Source organism: Falco naumanni, chromosome Z (genome assembly GCF_017639655.2).
Source record: "Falco naumanni isolate bFalNau1 chromosome Z, bFalNau1.pat, whole genome shotgun sequence".
Classification (NCBI taxonomy): domain Eukaryota; kingdom Metazoa; phylum Chordata; class Aves; order Falconiformes; family Falconidae; genus Falco; species Falco naumanni.
The window spans coordinates 2,569,261-2,586,291 of record NC_054080.1 but is presented as its reverse complement, the minus strand read 5'-3'; the positions used below and the strand labels follow the sequence as shown (position 1 = coordinate 2,586,291).

The 17,031-nt window shown below is 38.8% G+C and overlaps 1 protein-coding gene across 1 annotated transcript in view; it reads right to left on the bottom strand.

The window, feature by feature from the left end:
- VCAN (versican) overlaps nucleotides 1–17,031 on the bottom strand; it is a 116,753-nt gene that overhangs the window by 43,924 nt on the left and 55,798 nt on the right. Inside the window, exon 7 of the mRNA XM_040580720.1 lies at nucleotides 11,481–14,654. Coding sequence (XP_040436654.1) covers nucleotides 11,481–14,654 — 3,174 coding nt within the window. The remainder of the gene's footprint in view (nucleotides 1–11,480; nucleotides 14,655–17,031) is intronic.

Below are 17,031 nucleotides of genomic sequence, written 5' to 3'. Positions count from 1 at the left end.
TGATGAGGTCTAGTAAAATCCAGTTCTTGATTACTGTTCAGTCTAAATAAACAAAAGGTTTTATTTAGTTCACTTAAAAATGTTCCCCAGTTGGTTATATATTTCTGAAAGTTTTGTTAACTTTGGCTCCTTTCAGAAATGCTTAAGGATGTAGGGACATTTCAATAGTTTGGGGTTTTTTTACGTTCTAAATTTTATCCAAATTTATGTTTTGTTCTCCCTCTGACAGTCAAAAGAGATGTTTGCACTTTTAAAATCTCATCAGCAACAAAAAAAAAAAAAAAAAAAAAAAAAAAAAAGACCTTGCATATAAATTGACCTTGCATAAAAATCTCAACTACTTAAGTTAATTTCTGGAAGAAAGTACTCTAAAAGCAATTTTTGCACAGCTGGCTGGGTAGGAGTTGAAAGTATTTCAAGGTGGGTGGTCAGTCTTGCCTACTCAAATTAACTTCTCCAGTCCGCTTTGCCATATTTGGGTGTCTCTGTTTCCATGCAAGATACAGCCCTGTTGAAAACCTGAGTATCAATTGCTGGCATGTTCTGAAACTGCAGCCTTTTTACAGCTATACCATTCCCCCAAGCTCCATCTTGACAGAGTTGTTGGCTATGACCAGAAACACCTGTGGAAAGTGGATGTCACTTATGTGGACATCTGTTTTGCACGGGGCTCTGGCCTGCATGGCTGTGCTTAAACACCCCTGCCAAATTTTAAAGCAATACACATGATGATGCAAAAACCATGTCAGAAATAAAGGAACTGTTTTATTATAAAAGCGTATCATGAAGCCTTCTGGCAATCTCTGGTGTTTCCTTCAGCCTCATTGCTTCCTGTGTTCCCCCCTGACACAGTGGTAAACTTGTTAAGAAAAAACAGATTGAATAAAATGTCAAGTTGTTAAAAATGGCAGCCTCGCAGTGTCAAGTCGAAGTACCAGCAAGTGCAGGATACAGTTCCCTGAATAATGACTGAGTATTTGTCACACAATATTCTAAGGACAACCATTCCCACTTCCTTTCTACTCCAATCTGTCATTAACTACATGGCACTCCAGCCAGTGCTGTCTCCTCCTGAGCGGTCCCTGACAAGAGCATCTTTCCAATGACAACATTTTATTGCCTACAGAGAAGACAAATCTAAAACTCTGCAGGGCTAAACTACCCAAACCCAAACAACGGGCGAGTAATAAATCATTTTCTCCAGCTGAAATCCTAAACAAAGCAAAAAGTCAGACTGTGCAGTCACACGGTATCTGGGTTAGCTGGTCTGTCTGGAAATATATATATAGAAAAGTCCAACTCCACAGGACAACTCAACAGGCCAGGTGGTAAACAGAAGAGCTGGCTAGGAAGGAAAGCAAATGCTCATCAAAATGACTTCAACCTTAATCCCATGTGTGGTACTCCATGACTGAAGTGGGAAAATTGAGATCTGAATGGGTCTTGCCCTTTCCTAGCCCACTACACCACCAACCAGTGGTCACATCCACTCACACGGGGACAACCTCAAATGCTTCTGCCATTACACAGATGGAACAAGAAGGAACCAGTTCTAGCCCTATTAACATAAGAAGAGAGTGTCCCCTCCCAGAAGAATAAAAAACAGCTTATCACAACAAAAATTTGGGGCAAAAGTCAAAATACTACAGTTACAATGTCAAAGTAGATGACCACCTTCCCCTGTCCCTTTCTTCAGTAATGTCAACAATATTTGGCTTTAGGCACAAATGCGCAGTACCCTCCTTAATGTGATAGGTCTGGGAAAAAAAAGGTTGATCTCTTGTTAGTGTAGGAGTAATAAAGGTTGCTTTACATAGTAGGCATGTGCTCAATTTTACTTTCTTGATCAAACTAATTTTTCCTAAAGAAGGAATTTTTTGTACCAAAAAAACCCCTAGGAAATATTCTGATGTTCAAGCTCTAAGACAAATAGTAGTGTTTACATATGTGGCTGGGTGGGGGTGGGGGTGGGGGTGGGGGGGGTGGGGGGTGGAGAGAGAAGGGGGGGCGGGGTATAAGGGGAGGAAGGAAGAAAGGAAGGAATAGAAAGAAGAGAAAAAGAAAGGGAGACAAGAGAAAGGGAGAAAGAACAAGACAAAGAAAGAAAGAAAAAATGAAGGAAAAGAAGGAAGCAAGGAAAAGAAAGAAGGAAGGAAGGGAGAGAGGAAGGAAGGGAGGGGGGAAGGGAGGGAGGAAAGAAAAAAATAGAAGAGAAAGAAAGAAAGAAAGAAAGAAAGAAAGAAAGAAAGAAAGAAAAGAAAGAAAGAAAGAAAGAAAGAAAGAAAGAAAGAAAGAAAGAAAGAAAGAAAGAAAGAAAGAAAGAAAGAAAGAAAGAAAGAAAGAAAGAAAGAAAGAAAGAAAGAAAGAAAGAAAGAAAGAAAGAAAGAAAGAAAGAAAGAAATAAATAGAAAGAAAGAAATAAAGAAAGAAAGAAAGAAAGAAAGAAAGAAAGAAAAGAAAGAAAGAAAGAAAGAAAGAAAGAAAGAAAGAAAGAAAATAAAGAAGGAAAGAAGGAAAGAAAGAAAGAAAGAAAGAAGGAAAGGAAGAAAGAAGGAAAGAAGGAAGGAAAGAAGGAAAGAAAGAAGGAAAGAAAGAAAGAAGGAAAGAAAGAAAGAAGGAAAGAAAGAAGGAAAGAAAGAAAGAAAAAAGAAAGAAAGAAAGAAAGAAAGAAAAGAAAGAAAGAAAGAAAGAAAGAAGGAAAGAAGGAAAGAATGAAATGAAGAAAGAAAGAAGGAAAGAAAGAAGGAAAGAAAGAAAGAAAGAAGGAAGGAAAGAAAGAAAGAAAAAGAAAGAAAGAAAGAAAGAAGGAAAGAAGGAAAGAAAGAAAGAAAGAAGGAAAGAAAGAAAGAAGGAAAGGAGGTAAGAAAGAAAGAAAGAAAGAAAGAAAGAAAGAAAGAAAGAAAGAAAGAAAGAAAGAAAGAAAGAAAGAAAGAAAGAAAGAAAGAAAGAAAGAAAGAAAGAAAGAAAGAAAGAAAGGAAGAAAGAAAGAAAGAAAGAAAGAAAGAAAGAAGGAAAGAAAGAAAGAAGGAAAAAAAGAAGGAAAGAAAGAAAGAAGGAAGGAAGGAAGAAAGAAAGAAAGAAAGAAAGAAAGAAAGAAAGGAAGGAAGGAAGGAAGGAGGGAAGGAAGAAAGAAGGAAGGAAGGAAAGAAAGCAGAACCCAAACATATTTTCAGGAGGATTCTCCCTATGCAAAATGGCTTTGTTCTGAATAACTCTGTTCAAAGAACTAAAGCTATGATGATGATTACCCCACCTTATCTACACCACAATTCTCTTTTTACAGCTATCTGGAGAAGTTTATGTATATGTACTGCCATTTCTCATGATAATTTTCTGACATTTTATCCCCTACAATTTTCCAAGCATCTTTCAAGTACCTCATAAGCACACCTTTAATTTAATGTCTGCACGTTCCCACTGGTCATGCAGCCAGCACTCAAAATCACAGCTGATTAGATACATAGTTTGGCTGCAGTCCCTGCTCCTTTTTGGAAGATATTTAGAGCTACTAATCAGTGTGGCAACATACACTTTTTTTCTCACAGAAAATAGTTTTTTAAGCTCTAGTTTTCTTCATTGGAATATGACCAAAGCTTTGCTGGAATAGCCCATTGCGGGGCAAATCATGCTTGCCCTACACCTGGCTGCTTGTGCAAAATGACTTGAGTTACTACAGCAGCAGGAGTAGTAACTCAAGTTACTACAGTATCTTCATAATGTCTTTCTATTAAGACCTTTAGCCTTTAAGCCACTTACAGAAATACCTCTATTTAAATTTCCAGGATCACATCCTGCATTCACTCAGAGTTTCGCTGTATCCAATGAATTATTTCATGTAAAGTAAAATGGTTTAGATAATATTCTCTGAAAGAGGCAAAAAAGATTATATCCTCATTATAAGTACTAATATTTGTTACAATCTGGATACATTCAGAAAACTCTGGTACAGGAAAACACTTTCCTCAAAAAAAATTAATTCATACTGTGTTTGTATGTAAAAGACAGCCCATCTTTTCTGCAATAAGGCTTAAGACTTCTAAAAGGATTCCTCTCCTTCAGAACATAAGTATGAAAAACTACTTTGTACCTATGAATAAAATTCCTTCATTTCTCTGATGAATAAACAAAGAGCTATATGAAAGCTAGAAGTGTGTAATCCCTATGTCTAGATCTGAGACGTTTCCTTGGAAACAATGCAAAAACAGCAGGGAATGTGTAGGCATCCTCTGAACAGTATTTAATGCGAGGGCACTGTTCCTTGTATCTATGGAAGTCTGTAAAGGAATGTGAAAAAAGAAATTATTGTTCTATAATAAGTCTTCAGGAAGAGCCAGCAATAGTGGCCTAAAAACTACTTATTAATTCACAGTCTTAGCTTCTTGTGAAACTTTCTAAGTATCAAGTTTCAGCTCTGTTGGATATGAGGTTAGTTTTTTCTTTTCCTTTGTTTGGAGGAAGGAGCAGCCTACAAAAAGTTTGAATTTGCTACAATTACTTGTTTATTAGGGCTTGTTTTCATACAGGGCACCATTGCTCTTGCATTTTAAATATGATTTACATTTGATGATGTCCAACCTATTTTGAAAAGCCCTCCACAGCACCAGTAACAACATGAGTATTCTAATACAGAAAAATTCCAGCTGGTTTAATTGAACAGCAAGGCTACCAGTTTGGGTTAAATATGTGACACAGACTCATTCTGAAGAAAAAATCACCTAATTATTGAGTGAACCAGAAGCTGTAAATGTTATGAAGACACTCTGATATCTACCATGTCCACATACCCATAATAATTCTGCTCTCAATCACCTCATTGGAATTACTATGGTGTAATTACACTGGGGAAGATGATATCAGAATCTGGCCATGTTACTTAGCATTTAACACTTCAGTTACTCTAGACAAAACACGAACTTGGCTGTCTCTATGCCAGGTTTTACAAATAACACGGAGAATTTGGTCATTCAGGGCATGAAAATTACTTCGGTAGCTATTGAACATTGACAAACCTGTTTCATTTGGAAATGTGTTTCAAAACCACTAGGTGGTTTTCTTTTTTAGCTGAACACACAAGCCCAGGGCTCAAAACAAAACACTACCAGGAAGGACTGTATTACTAATTCAAACACTGAAATAAGACCACGTTCATTGACTGCAGCGCATTCAGGGCAGCAGGGAATGTGATCTTTCTCCAGGGTTGATGAGGAGCAGCAGCTGCCGTAGTCCTCATGTCAGCTGGAACATTACAGCTAATAAGGAGACAAGCCTGCCCTCCTTTAAATAAATAGGAGATTTTTCATTTAACAAGATGGGAAGTTGGTTCAGCCCACATGAGGCCACTTTTACTATTGCTTCAACGTCCCAACAGAAATGAATTCAGGTCAGTGTAGTTGCAAAATACAAATAAACCGTGGCCACAGAATACCATGTCCAAATGCATACAGGTTGAAATGTACTTGCAAATTAAAAGGTACTTTGCTTACCACAATGTTTAGGTAAATTGGGAACTCTTCTCTTGAATGTATGCAATCAAGGATTAAGCATTTGTTAAGAAAGCTGAACAGGTTGCACAGGCAGGGAAGTCCTATTCTTGCACATCACTCGGGTGTTATCAGTCACTGCATAACGTAGCAGAATGCAGTGAATGCAAGACAACATCTTTCCTTTACACTAAACTTTGATTTGAAATAGGTCCTATGAATAAACAGTAGGTTTCAGTAGCATGTACTTCTAATTTGAAGAAAAACAAATGGTGATTTTCTCACATAAAAAAGAAAGTCTCCACACCTTCAGCAGAAGTCTCTCTAAACAATTATTAATACAGGTAATTTTTGAAAGGTACACCAAAAATTGCACGTAGCACATGTGTGTATACTACAAAGAGCAGTGTCCAGACACATATTTGCCAGTAGGCATAAATGAAATAACTTAAAAGAGAACAATGTGGGTACAGGTGCAGGCAAATAGAAGCCTACATGCTACATGCTTTTAAGCTGGTTCTGTTGCAATTGAGGTGCTGCCTGGAAATGGTGTTGTGAGGCATGCAGCTCCTGTCCCTCCACACCATCATCTGGTCTGGTCATAGCACCATCCTGACACCCACAGACTCCGGAGCCAGCATCTTTCCTCCCAGCATGCTCCCAGAGCATTTCCACTCTCCCCCACACACATTCCCCTCAGAAGCTAGAAAAATGAAGGCTGAAAAGGGACATGGTTATTCTCTATAACTGAACAGAGAAATAAAAGTATCAAGGGATAAGTGTCAGAAAGAAAAAAGACCTATTCAAGCTAAAGACAATGCTGGCAAGAAAAAACATGGGTATAAACTGGCCAAGAAGCAATTCCAGCTAGATATTAGAATCAGACTTAAAGAGAGCCATGACGATCTGGGACAGCCCTCCAAGAAGGAGCTGAGAAAACAACAGGATTAAATGAATTTTAAGACAAAGCCTAAGACAGACCTGAAAAGACTCTATTCTGCCTTCTTTGTTAAGGTTTATGACTATGACTCATTACCATTCTACATTTCATTCAAATTTCACATCCCCTCTTACACTGCTAAGACAGAAATATGCATGTCAGAGAATTACATGTTGGAACACAAAGGTTTGTAACCTCTTTCCATAAAATTCCACATCTACAAAGCGCAAGTTCCTACAGTTTTGTTCTGTTCAAAGCTGGAGGGGACAAGCAACCAGACAGAGCTGGTGTGAGTCCCAGGGTCCAATAAGCACTTTGAAACATATTCACTAAGTAAAGACTTTCAAATGTCTCCAAAAAATGCAGGTGTGCAAATTACTCCTGATAGAGACAAGAGTTATGTTTCCAGCATCCCCTCAACCACTGTTAAACAACACCCCCACAAGCATTTTTCAGCTCATGAAAGCTTTATGAGCTGAAAGCTCCTTCAGGTTTGGGGTTTTTTTTCAGCTGCTAATCCATTACCTTCCAGCAACAGCATCACCCCTCACGCTACAACACATAGGAGCGATGAGAACACAAAAGGGCACGAGGTGTTACGTTTTGCATCTCTGCAGTGAAAGACAAACTATTCCGTCCTATCTGATGCAGCGGAAAGCTGCTAACGTGGTAACACATCACAGTGCAGGGCTATTTTGCTTTCTCACTTCCACAACACAGTCACTAGCCCAAAGGAATAGCCTGTTGTTCCACTCAAGTGAATGAAGTTCCAGGCTCCTTCCATTGTGATACATGTGCCTGGTCCTTTTTGTAGCATAAAAAGGGATGTTTCCCCATGCACAAATATATTTTCCTTATTAACTGGGACACCTGCTCTAGATCTGCCCATGTGCCATAGGCTGTCAGAAAAACCATTTCTTACATCCCTCATTAAGTTGTGCACCTGCCTCACACTTGCTCACAGGAAAAGTATATGGATTGTTTGTACAATACATTTTCTCAATGAAAACTGCTGTATTCTTATACAAATAAGCAGCTTAATCCATTCAGTGGTATGTTCTTTCTTGCCAGCATTAGAGTGCATTTTCCAGTATTTAAGCTAATGCGTTTGACCTTCCACCAGGCCCCCAAATTACTTGTTTCCATGGGTAATTTTTTTTATCTAAAAGTAACCGAAACTTTCTTTATGAAAGTTTTAATCGATCGCAAGCATGCATTTTAAAAACTAAGAGTATAACTATTTACCTCTTGGATGGCACATGGAAAGAAGTCCTCTAGGACAAACTCTTTCTGGTCTAATAAATATAAGGTCTTATTGTGTTTAGAAGAATAAAAATATTTAATATCAAGTTTCAGTTATGTATTGTACTACTTAATGTTAAGGGGTGGGTTGTGGGGGTGGTGTCTAAGACAGCCTAAGATCCTTGCCACTATATTTAATTGAATTTAACCCAGTGAACATTCAACATCTTTCAAGTGCAGCTTGAGTCTACAACAATAATGAAGAATAATATCTTCCACATTCTATGTATCCATAACACATTCCATACATCGACAGCACATTCCAGTCACAGGCTTCAAAGCACTTCAGCAAAGTTGGTGCCCGTTTAGCAAGGGTTTGAGACTGAGAAGAAAAGCGCGAGAAACCCTTCCTGCTTCTCCCTCTAGCAGTGCATGGCCACAGGTGAACTCACCAGAGACAGAGCAGCAACAGGCTGCCCTTGCCACGCTTCACCGGGAGGCAGGACACCCACCGATCACAAAGGGACGCCTGCGCCGCAAGGGATATGCTCTCTCCTCCTTGCTGGGAACTGCTAAAAATGTCTCCGTCTCTCAAAACTCCATTCGCTTGGCATGACCCTTCCCTTCAACATGGAGCATAAAGTATTGCTCACAACAACAAAGCCTAATAGCACCTCCATGGAGCACTTAAATATTATTATGCCTACGCTACAGATGGAGCTGCAGAGAGTAATATTCAGCGTGTTAGTATAATACCAAGTTTTTACTGCAGTTAAGTGATACGGCTGATAGGAAACAAAACATGGTACCATATTTCTGCTGAGGCCTGCTTCACTATTAAACTGTTGCTTCTGGCAAAAGCTGAATAACAAGGAGGTGAAGAAAGATGGAAAAAAATTAATATCATCAATATTTCCAACACTTGTGTATACACAAGAGGGAAAATATTATATTCATTTATACACAATACCGCTTGTACAGCCAACCTCTCAGTATTATTCCTGTTTGAAACAGCTAGTATTTGAAGGGCTTTGGTAAGCAAGTTGTCATTTCTTAGAAGGCTCTTTTGGAGGCTTGACTTGAAAATCACGCTGGCCTTTGCTTGTAACTCTCCCTGATCATTTTATTTAAGAGTGTTAAGCTATATTATCTTGAAAACAAGTTAAAGTAAAGGAGGAAAAACCTTTATTTTATCAGAGAGATGTAGTGATGACAACCGTCTGTCTTTTTCCCATTTAGCTGAGAGCAAGAAGTGAAAGGTACAGTTTATGTAGTGGATCATTATGACTGTGGATCAGTTTTCAAAGAGTGATAGAATAAGAAATTGAACAATGTCCTAGTGAAAGGCTTATGTTACTAAAATTTGCCAAATTCATTCCTCTTCAGCACCTCCTATGTACATTTTCTTCAGTACAAAGAAGAGTTTATGGGTTGAGGAACAATGGAGTGAAACTTGGGCTGGACAGGATTTTTCAGATGCAGTCTTTCATTTCTGGAGAAAGGAGAGGAAACACTAATTCAAATCCTCAGACAGAATAAATCTTTGGCAGCTCTGACTTAATTTGTGGTAAGTAGGTATAGGGTGCCTTTTCTTTGTGGATAGCTAAATGGAAGAATTTCCACTGCCGTACACTGAAAACAGAAAAATAAACTCCTTTTTGACCTTGCACCAGATAAATGATAAATCCCTTTATGTTTAAAGAGAATACAGATGCTGCCATATAGAAAATGTCATAATATTTCAAGAAAAAGATCTTTTTTTTCCATGCTGACAGACTAAATCATTCCTAAAGGCAATTTTATGGATGTATAGCTTTAACTCTGCTTATAAACACCCACACACATATGCACATACATACCTGGAAAATGCATGCACAGCTTTAGAAAGCCTGTGAAGGTACATAAGGAAAATACTGAAGAAAGTCTGTCCTGAGGACCTGATCACCCAAGTGAAAGCACGAGTAGCTATGAGGAGCAGTTATGCATTTATCCACTGTCCTTTAGATAACACATTTTGAACTAATTCCTAATTTAATGCATCACATACCCACACCATTCGAAAAACTATAAAATAAGGCTCTCCTTGATGTATACGCAGATAAATCCCGCATTGTATATCCTGTGCACTATCTGAAAAACCACCAAGTTTCCACATCCTTCCAGACCATCCTACTTCTTTCCATCCACCTGGAATGTACAGCTGCCCAATACAATCCCCTCTGTCATATATAATAAACTGTAGTATAACTCAGCAAAGTAACAGGGAAAATTAGTTCACTACTACACAGTCCAACTATTAATCATTAAGCCAAAGTAACTGAATTTCCACAGGTACAAAACTATTTAATATGTGGCTTAACTTTAGTCTTCAGAAATTACCTTTCTGTTGGGACTTACCGGACTCGTCTCATTTAATTGAGACTTCCAAGACACTGGCAACATCTAAAGCTTCATACAAAACAATGATAATATACCACAGAAACAAAAGTAGTGTTTAACTGTAGTTAACTGTAGTAGCAGAACTATTATTTTCTGAAATAGAAGGTTAAGCTACCACTGATATGACTTGTCCTGTATATATGAAGTAGAATAATAAGCATGAAGTGAATAAATATACAAAATACACTGTATGAAAAGTCTAATAATGGCATGGCATGTCTCAAGGAAACTACTTCTGCCTTTTGATTTTTGAATGAAATTCTATCAAGCACCTACTTGATGAAACCAACAAAAAGACTTCCAGAAATTATGCGTTCTGTTGGATGAGTTCTTTAAAGACATGGATGTTATGGAAAAGAACCAATGAGAAAACAGTTTCTTATATAAACATTCAAAAGCATTACATATAGTTAAAGTGTATAAGTCATAAAATGAAATTTTACTATGTTCTCTCAAAAACAAAAACCAAACCCCTATAAAATAACTAAACAGAATGCAACATTTAACCTAATAGATGTTTTGAGCTTTATCCTTATTGTCAGTTCTACATTCCATTTTAAAAAATAAGGTTTTACCAAAACATCTTAAATAATAGTTGGTTCACAGGCTTCTTTAATGCAAAATTGCATAGGCTTCAGCTATTGCATTATGGAGACACATTTGTTATAAAACTCAAGAGTACATTGCTACTTTAGGAATTTGTGTTCTGGATACCCATGGAACTGAAGCTACATACACATGTACAGGGCCATCAGCTAAAAAAAGTAATGAAACTAAAAGTTATGTCAATTTGCATCACAGATTCTGTGAAACAAATTTTTGAAAGTGTTATGATACGCTACAAAATGTGCAAAAACCCTTCCCCCAAATCACAGGACATCCAATTGTGGACACAGTAGAGTGCCTTAACCTTTTTTAGCTGGCTACACTGTACATGGCATTGTTAATTGCTACAGACTAATGGAATGTTAAAATAATCTAGTGCTTCATTTAGGACTAGTAATGCATGGAATGGAAGCTGTGAAATTAAAACGCTTGTTTCACAGATAGCTGAAGTTAAATCAGTGACTTGACAACGTTAAATAAGAAAACTGTACTATAGCCATCATGACTTTTAAGAGGAAATATAACAGTTTCATATTCATTCTTACATAGGAATTAATCTCACCCCAAACCGTATATATAACACATTTCTGAGTTTTTTAAATGGATAGAAAAACAGACCTACCAATATTTAGTAAGTTGCTGTCTAGATAAAACTTGTGTTTTGCATTCTTCAGTGATCCGAGAAACATCTCCAGTATATGCTAAAGTACACCTGTTTGTTATGATAAATTGTCCATTCTGATGGACTGCATGTCTAAAAGGCAAAATCTTACCTGTATCATTGCCTGTGATTTGAATAACATATAATCTTATGTCATTTCCACTATCAGGGTGTGAAGTAGAAGGAGACACCTCTTGAGGTTGCAAAGCCTCTGTGGCCTCCTTCACTTTCGGTGGTGCAGTAGGTCGTGCAACTGCAGTAGCAGTGGATGCTGTGAAATATTCCTTATCGATTTCTGGTTCTAACATCTTTCCTGTCAGATCATCATCAGTAGTGGCTTTACTGGGAGAAATAGATTCATCAATTATGATGATGTCATTGCTTGTTACCTCCTCTTCTTCCTCAGGAATGATACGCGGTGACTTTTGAGCAACAAAAGGTTTGGATGCTGATGTAGGATGAATTTTGTCTATAGCACTAATGGAAGGTGTAGTTACATCGCTGAGAATTATTGCCTTATCTGTTGTATTAGCTGAAAATGTAGCTGGTTTTATTTCTTCAGGTTCTGATATTCCTGAACCTTCCAGAGTTTGTCTTGGAGAAGCTCCCAAAGTCAGATGAGTAATGCTTTCCACAGTAGAACGACCTGTTGGCATCATATGGGGAGGCAACACAGATTCCCAGCTCCCGACATCACTGTCTTCTTCCCTGGAGGGCATTCCTCTGCTTTCGTGTGCTTTTGCTTGGGTACCCACTGCGACAGGCATCCCTTCAGTGACCTTTTCTTGATCAGTAGCAGTTTCGGCTTTCGGAGTCACTGTGAGGTGCAAGGTCCTGGTGCTAGTTTCATCAGGTTCCAGAACTCTTCCATAATCTGTGAACTTCACTGCAGGCACTGACACTTCTGTTGCTGGATATGTCTCATCATAAGCTGAACCTGTCTCATCCTGTTTTTCTTGAACAGCTGTCTGAGATGCTTCAGATCCTGGTGCTGTCTTTTGTTCATCTGTTTGGACAGATGTCACAGATAAGGTAGAGTCTGTGGCAGTACCTGGTTCCTTATCTTGCTCTTTTGTGGAGAGTTCCTCTGGGAAGACCTTACTATCTTTCCCAGTTGTTTCTGTTGCTTCCGTATGAAAGATATCATCAAACTCAGTCTGATCAGTAGTAACTGGCATATCTCTAGTGACCTCACTCTCTACAGTAACTGGAACTAGAGAAGCATCATGTTTTTCCTGTGGAACTGAAGTATCTACCTCTGTTACATCTGTAAATACAATAGATTCCTTTGTCCCTCCAAAGCTAACTGATGGTGTTCCTTTTCTGTCTTGAAGTGTTGCCACTGACTGATCCTCAGCTGATGTCGCAGTGCGTGTCTGGCCTTCCTCTGCCACCGTGTATTTTGAGACCTCCATTTCAGCAGACACTTCTTCAGCAGGCGTTGTTACCGATGTCTCAGCAGCCTCTCTTTGTTCGGCCTCTGGGGTTGGAATGGACACTTGCAAAACATACCCTGATGTTTCATCTCCTTCATGTTCTGTTACCTCCATGATTGTGGGCATAACAGTAACACTTGAGGAGCTAAAAGACTTTATTGTTGCACTACTTTCATCCACTGATACTTTGGATACTGTGGTCCTTTCCAGATCCAAAGAGCTGCCTGTGTGGGAGACACCTGTAGTATCTTTACTCTCATTAAAATCAGCTGATACAGCTCCCTCATCACTTTTCATTTCCACTGGCTTCATGCTTGTCTCAGTTTCATCTGTAACTGCTGAAATCAGAGCTTCTGGATGCTTTGTATATTCTGTAATTTGCCCTGGAGATGTAGGCTCCATTCCAGAGATACCATCTTCTGTATCTAACTCATGTACTCCCTCAGTACGAGATGACTCTTCTGTCATATACCCCTGACCTTCATCTGTTGGCAGCGACATGCCAGAAGCCAGAGGAGTCTGTGTGAACTTCTCACTTGCAGAGCAACCCTCAGATTCTGCTGTAACACAAGTAGGAATGACAGTTGTGGCATGAGAGATCTTAATATCCATTGTTCTTGTTTCTGGCTCCTTTGTTTTCTCCTGCTCCTCTAAAATGGCTGATTCTTCTGTTTGCTGAGATGAGTGGATAGCGGATGTGGTGCCTTCTCCAAAGTTTTGGAGGGAAACAGTACTTCCTGAGAGATTGATGGCCTCAGATCCTGTTTGATTAACAGTCGATACAGAAAAGGATACAGGTATTCCGGATGACACGGTAGGCTGCACATCTCTCAGGTCCTCTCTGATTCCTTGAGCTGATGCCTCATTATCAAACACCATCACAGAACTAAATTTAACATATGGGGTTGACTTATCTGCTGTAGAAAACTGTCCAGTGGTTACTGCATGCTCATCTACGAGTGTCTCTGATGCAGCAGGCACATCTGATTCTGGGGTGCTACCAGTAGCCATGCCAGAAACTCTATCAGGCATAATGGTGTACATGCTCTCTGTGCCCTCCCCCTCTGTAGTAAGATCATACTGATCAGTTAACAAAGCTTTAGGGATTACAACAGTTGTAAGTTTCTTGTCAGATTTTGCCTCCATTGACTTTTTTGTGGGTTCTTTTGTTGAGTGGGCACCAAGATACTCTTTTGTTAGTGAAACTGAAGTCCCTGTCCTGGGAAACTCTCTCCGGGGAGTTGGTAACAAGCTATCTGTAGCTGCCATCACAGGACCCACTTCTATTTGTTCAGTCTGATTATCAGCATCATGTTTTTGTGTATCTCCTGTTTCAGTATCTTCCCACAAACCAGCGGAACTCTTAGCTACAGCTGTGCTATCCTGAAAAATTATAGAGGTCAAGAAAGCGTCCTCAATGCTTTCAGACCTACCTTGTTCCTCGGGCAACTCTGCTTCAGAGTAAGTGTGCTCCAGTTCCAATGCTGCAGATGTGCTCTCTGTTAACCTAGGTGAAACATCGTATTCAGTCCTTCCCAGCGTATCGTAAGTGCTTATTTCACCATCTGTGACAGTCTGAGGTAGAAGGGTGGTTAACTTAATGTTCTCCATAAGCACCTCCATTTCCCTTTTTTCCTCAGCCACATCAGTAGTCATTTCTGTATCTTCTTCAGTTTCTATGGTTGTTTCCTCCAAAGCAGGGACCTCTGTTTTGGTGACAGCCACTTCAGTAATCGGAGTCTCAAAAACAGGAGGTTTAAGAGTAACTCGAGCAGATGATGATTTCACACTGTCGGTTTTCAGAGATGTGATCAGCTTAACAGTTGTAGGCTCTGATGTGATTTTTTTAGCTTGAAAAGGAAAAAAAAAAAAAAGAAGTTAGTGTATCGTTCAGTCAGAACACAAATGTTACTTTAGTTCAGTTTGAATGTTCACAACAAAAACTAGATGCTACACTGAGAAAAAAGCATAAAGGTCAAAGGCTTTAGCTAGCTGTTCAGCATACAACAGAGCCTTGAATGACATGAAATAACACATTATAAAGCTGCAGAACATCTAATTTAAAGTCAGATGAAATGACAAGAGCAGCAGTATTCTTCATATTCATTGTTTATATAATTACCCCTAGAAGTACTCATACGAGTACCAATCATACAACTAAGTACCTATCAGGGAATATAAAAGTTTATTTCATGATGACATGAATGAGTGTTACTGCAAACCTGTGGGTTTTCTTCAAAGCTTACTGTAGCATACAACTCAAATATATAAAGGGAGTGAAATAACATTTTCATTTATTTTCAGCACATAATTACAAATTGCAAAAAGGAACCTTCGCTGGTATGAGAGCATGCTTAAGCAACAGGAACGAACATGCCATCAGAAAGTACTGTTTTACAATGCCACAGGAGCTGCTGCCCTGCATTTAAATTATACTGAGAGAAATTTATTGTGGGGAAAGGTGAAAACAGAAAACCATAAGATCATAAACTTAATACTATAATGATGTTGATCTTTGGAAGACATTTCAAAGATGTACATCTGAAACTCCTCCAGACACAAAAGTGTTTCTATGGGAGTGTTGAACATGAAAAGGCAGCGTTGAATCTTCTGAATGATGGGAAGAATAAGGGGATAGCTATCCCAGATTCATAAAAGACACAAAGACAGACCTGTCCAGTGAACCAAATTGTGATGTTTTAGAGCATCTTGCTGCCGTATGCCTTGTCCACTACTTCTGCCCCAGATTTCCATCCTGTCTGAGGAGCAAATGTGTGCTGACAGCCATGACACTGTAAAGTCTGGTATCTGATTTTAAACTCCTGAAAAAAGTGAGTTTGTGCTCAGAAAACAAGATTTCCTCGGGAAAATCCTATGGGAACACCTTCCCTTCTTCCGGTTCTTCCAGCTCAGTAACCTTCAGAAGGGAAATGGGAGCAGACAGGTGGAAGATGTGGATGTCTTAAATCAGCGCTGTTAATTGCAAAGTGACTGAGAGTCAAAAGCCGTATATGGATGCAAGTAAGAGCAAAATATGGTCCTTTAAATCACACTAAGCATATGAAGAATGCATTAAACGGGCTGTGTATATAAGGACTAACTGCTTACCAGACAGACACAACTACATGTATAGCTTCTTGCCAAAGAAACTATGCATGTGCTCAACTTCATACAGCAGTCTATTACCCTAACATGCAGGAAAACAGTTGCAGTATTTTACAAGAAGATACTGAAACTAAAGGTTCATTATTACAGCTGTGAATTAATAAAAGAGATCATGAAATTTTACTTAATGTAAGGTATGAATACCAGTTATCAGGGGGAAATGTGAGTTCTGAAACCGGAGTTGTATTGCCTTGCATATGGGGATGGAGACATTCTAGATGATGGCGCAGCCTCTGATTGACTTGGGACTTGCAGGAGCTAATAGTATGAGCAAAGAAGATGAAGGAAATAAGTGAAAAATTTAGAAAGACTCAACTTAGTCACATATTTGTGCAAAGACAGTTTATACTCAAGCATACGCAGTATGTAAGCACAAATCAGTTCTTTTCACACACCCATGTCTAATTAGGTGCCCCTTTGATATTTGCAGATATGAATTCCACATGTGTAAGTTAGGGTCACACAAATATTTGTTTAGTTTCACACACCAAGCTTTGAAAACGTCACCTTTGCAAAAGACCTATTTGATTTAACCTGAAGTAGACAGACTTGCCAGATGATGGCTGCTTAGGATTTCTAGGAGAACGGGTAGATTTACAGAGTAGAGAAATGAGGAAAAAGTTCTGGTATTTCAGCTTCCTTGAATGAGAAGTGAAAGTGAAAAGGAAATTGTGAGAGTAAGAAAATATGACGTCGCTATGTTTAGAAGCGGTGGTGTTCTTTGCCAGCAGAAAAAGGAATGGATTCTTTTCCCTACCATATGTTAAATCTTTTTGTGGTTTTACAAAGAAGACTTCTTATATAGTCTTCCTTTTTTGTAAGTTAAAACATTCAGTTGAGCAAGAAGGAGTAAAGTTCTTGAAATCCCACTAAGCACAGCCTTAATGCAAGTGATTTTTGTGTTTTGAGGTTCTACAAACTAAAGTGGATGTGTATTGCCCTTTTCAATGCCTAGGTGATTCACGGGTGAGATGGTGTTCACACAATGAAGAATCAACAAATTCTTGTAATTTTTTTCCCTCTTTGCTTGCATGAAGGTGGTTTAAACCACAGTTTTGCTTC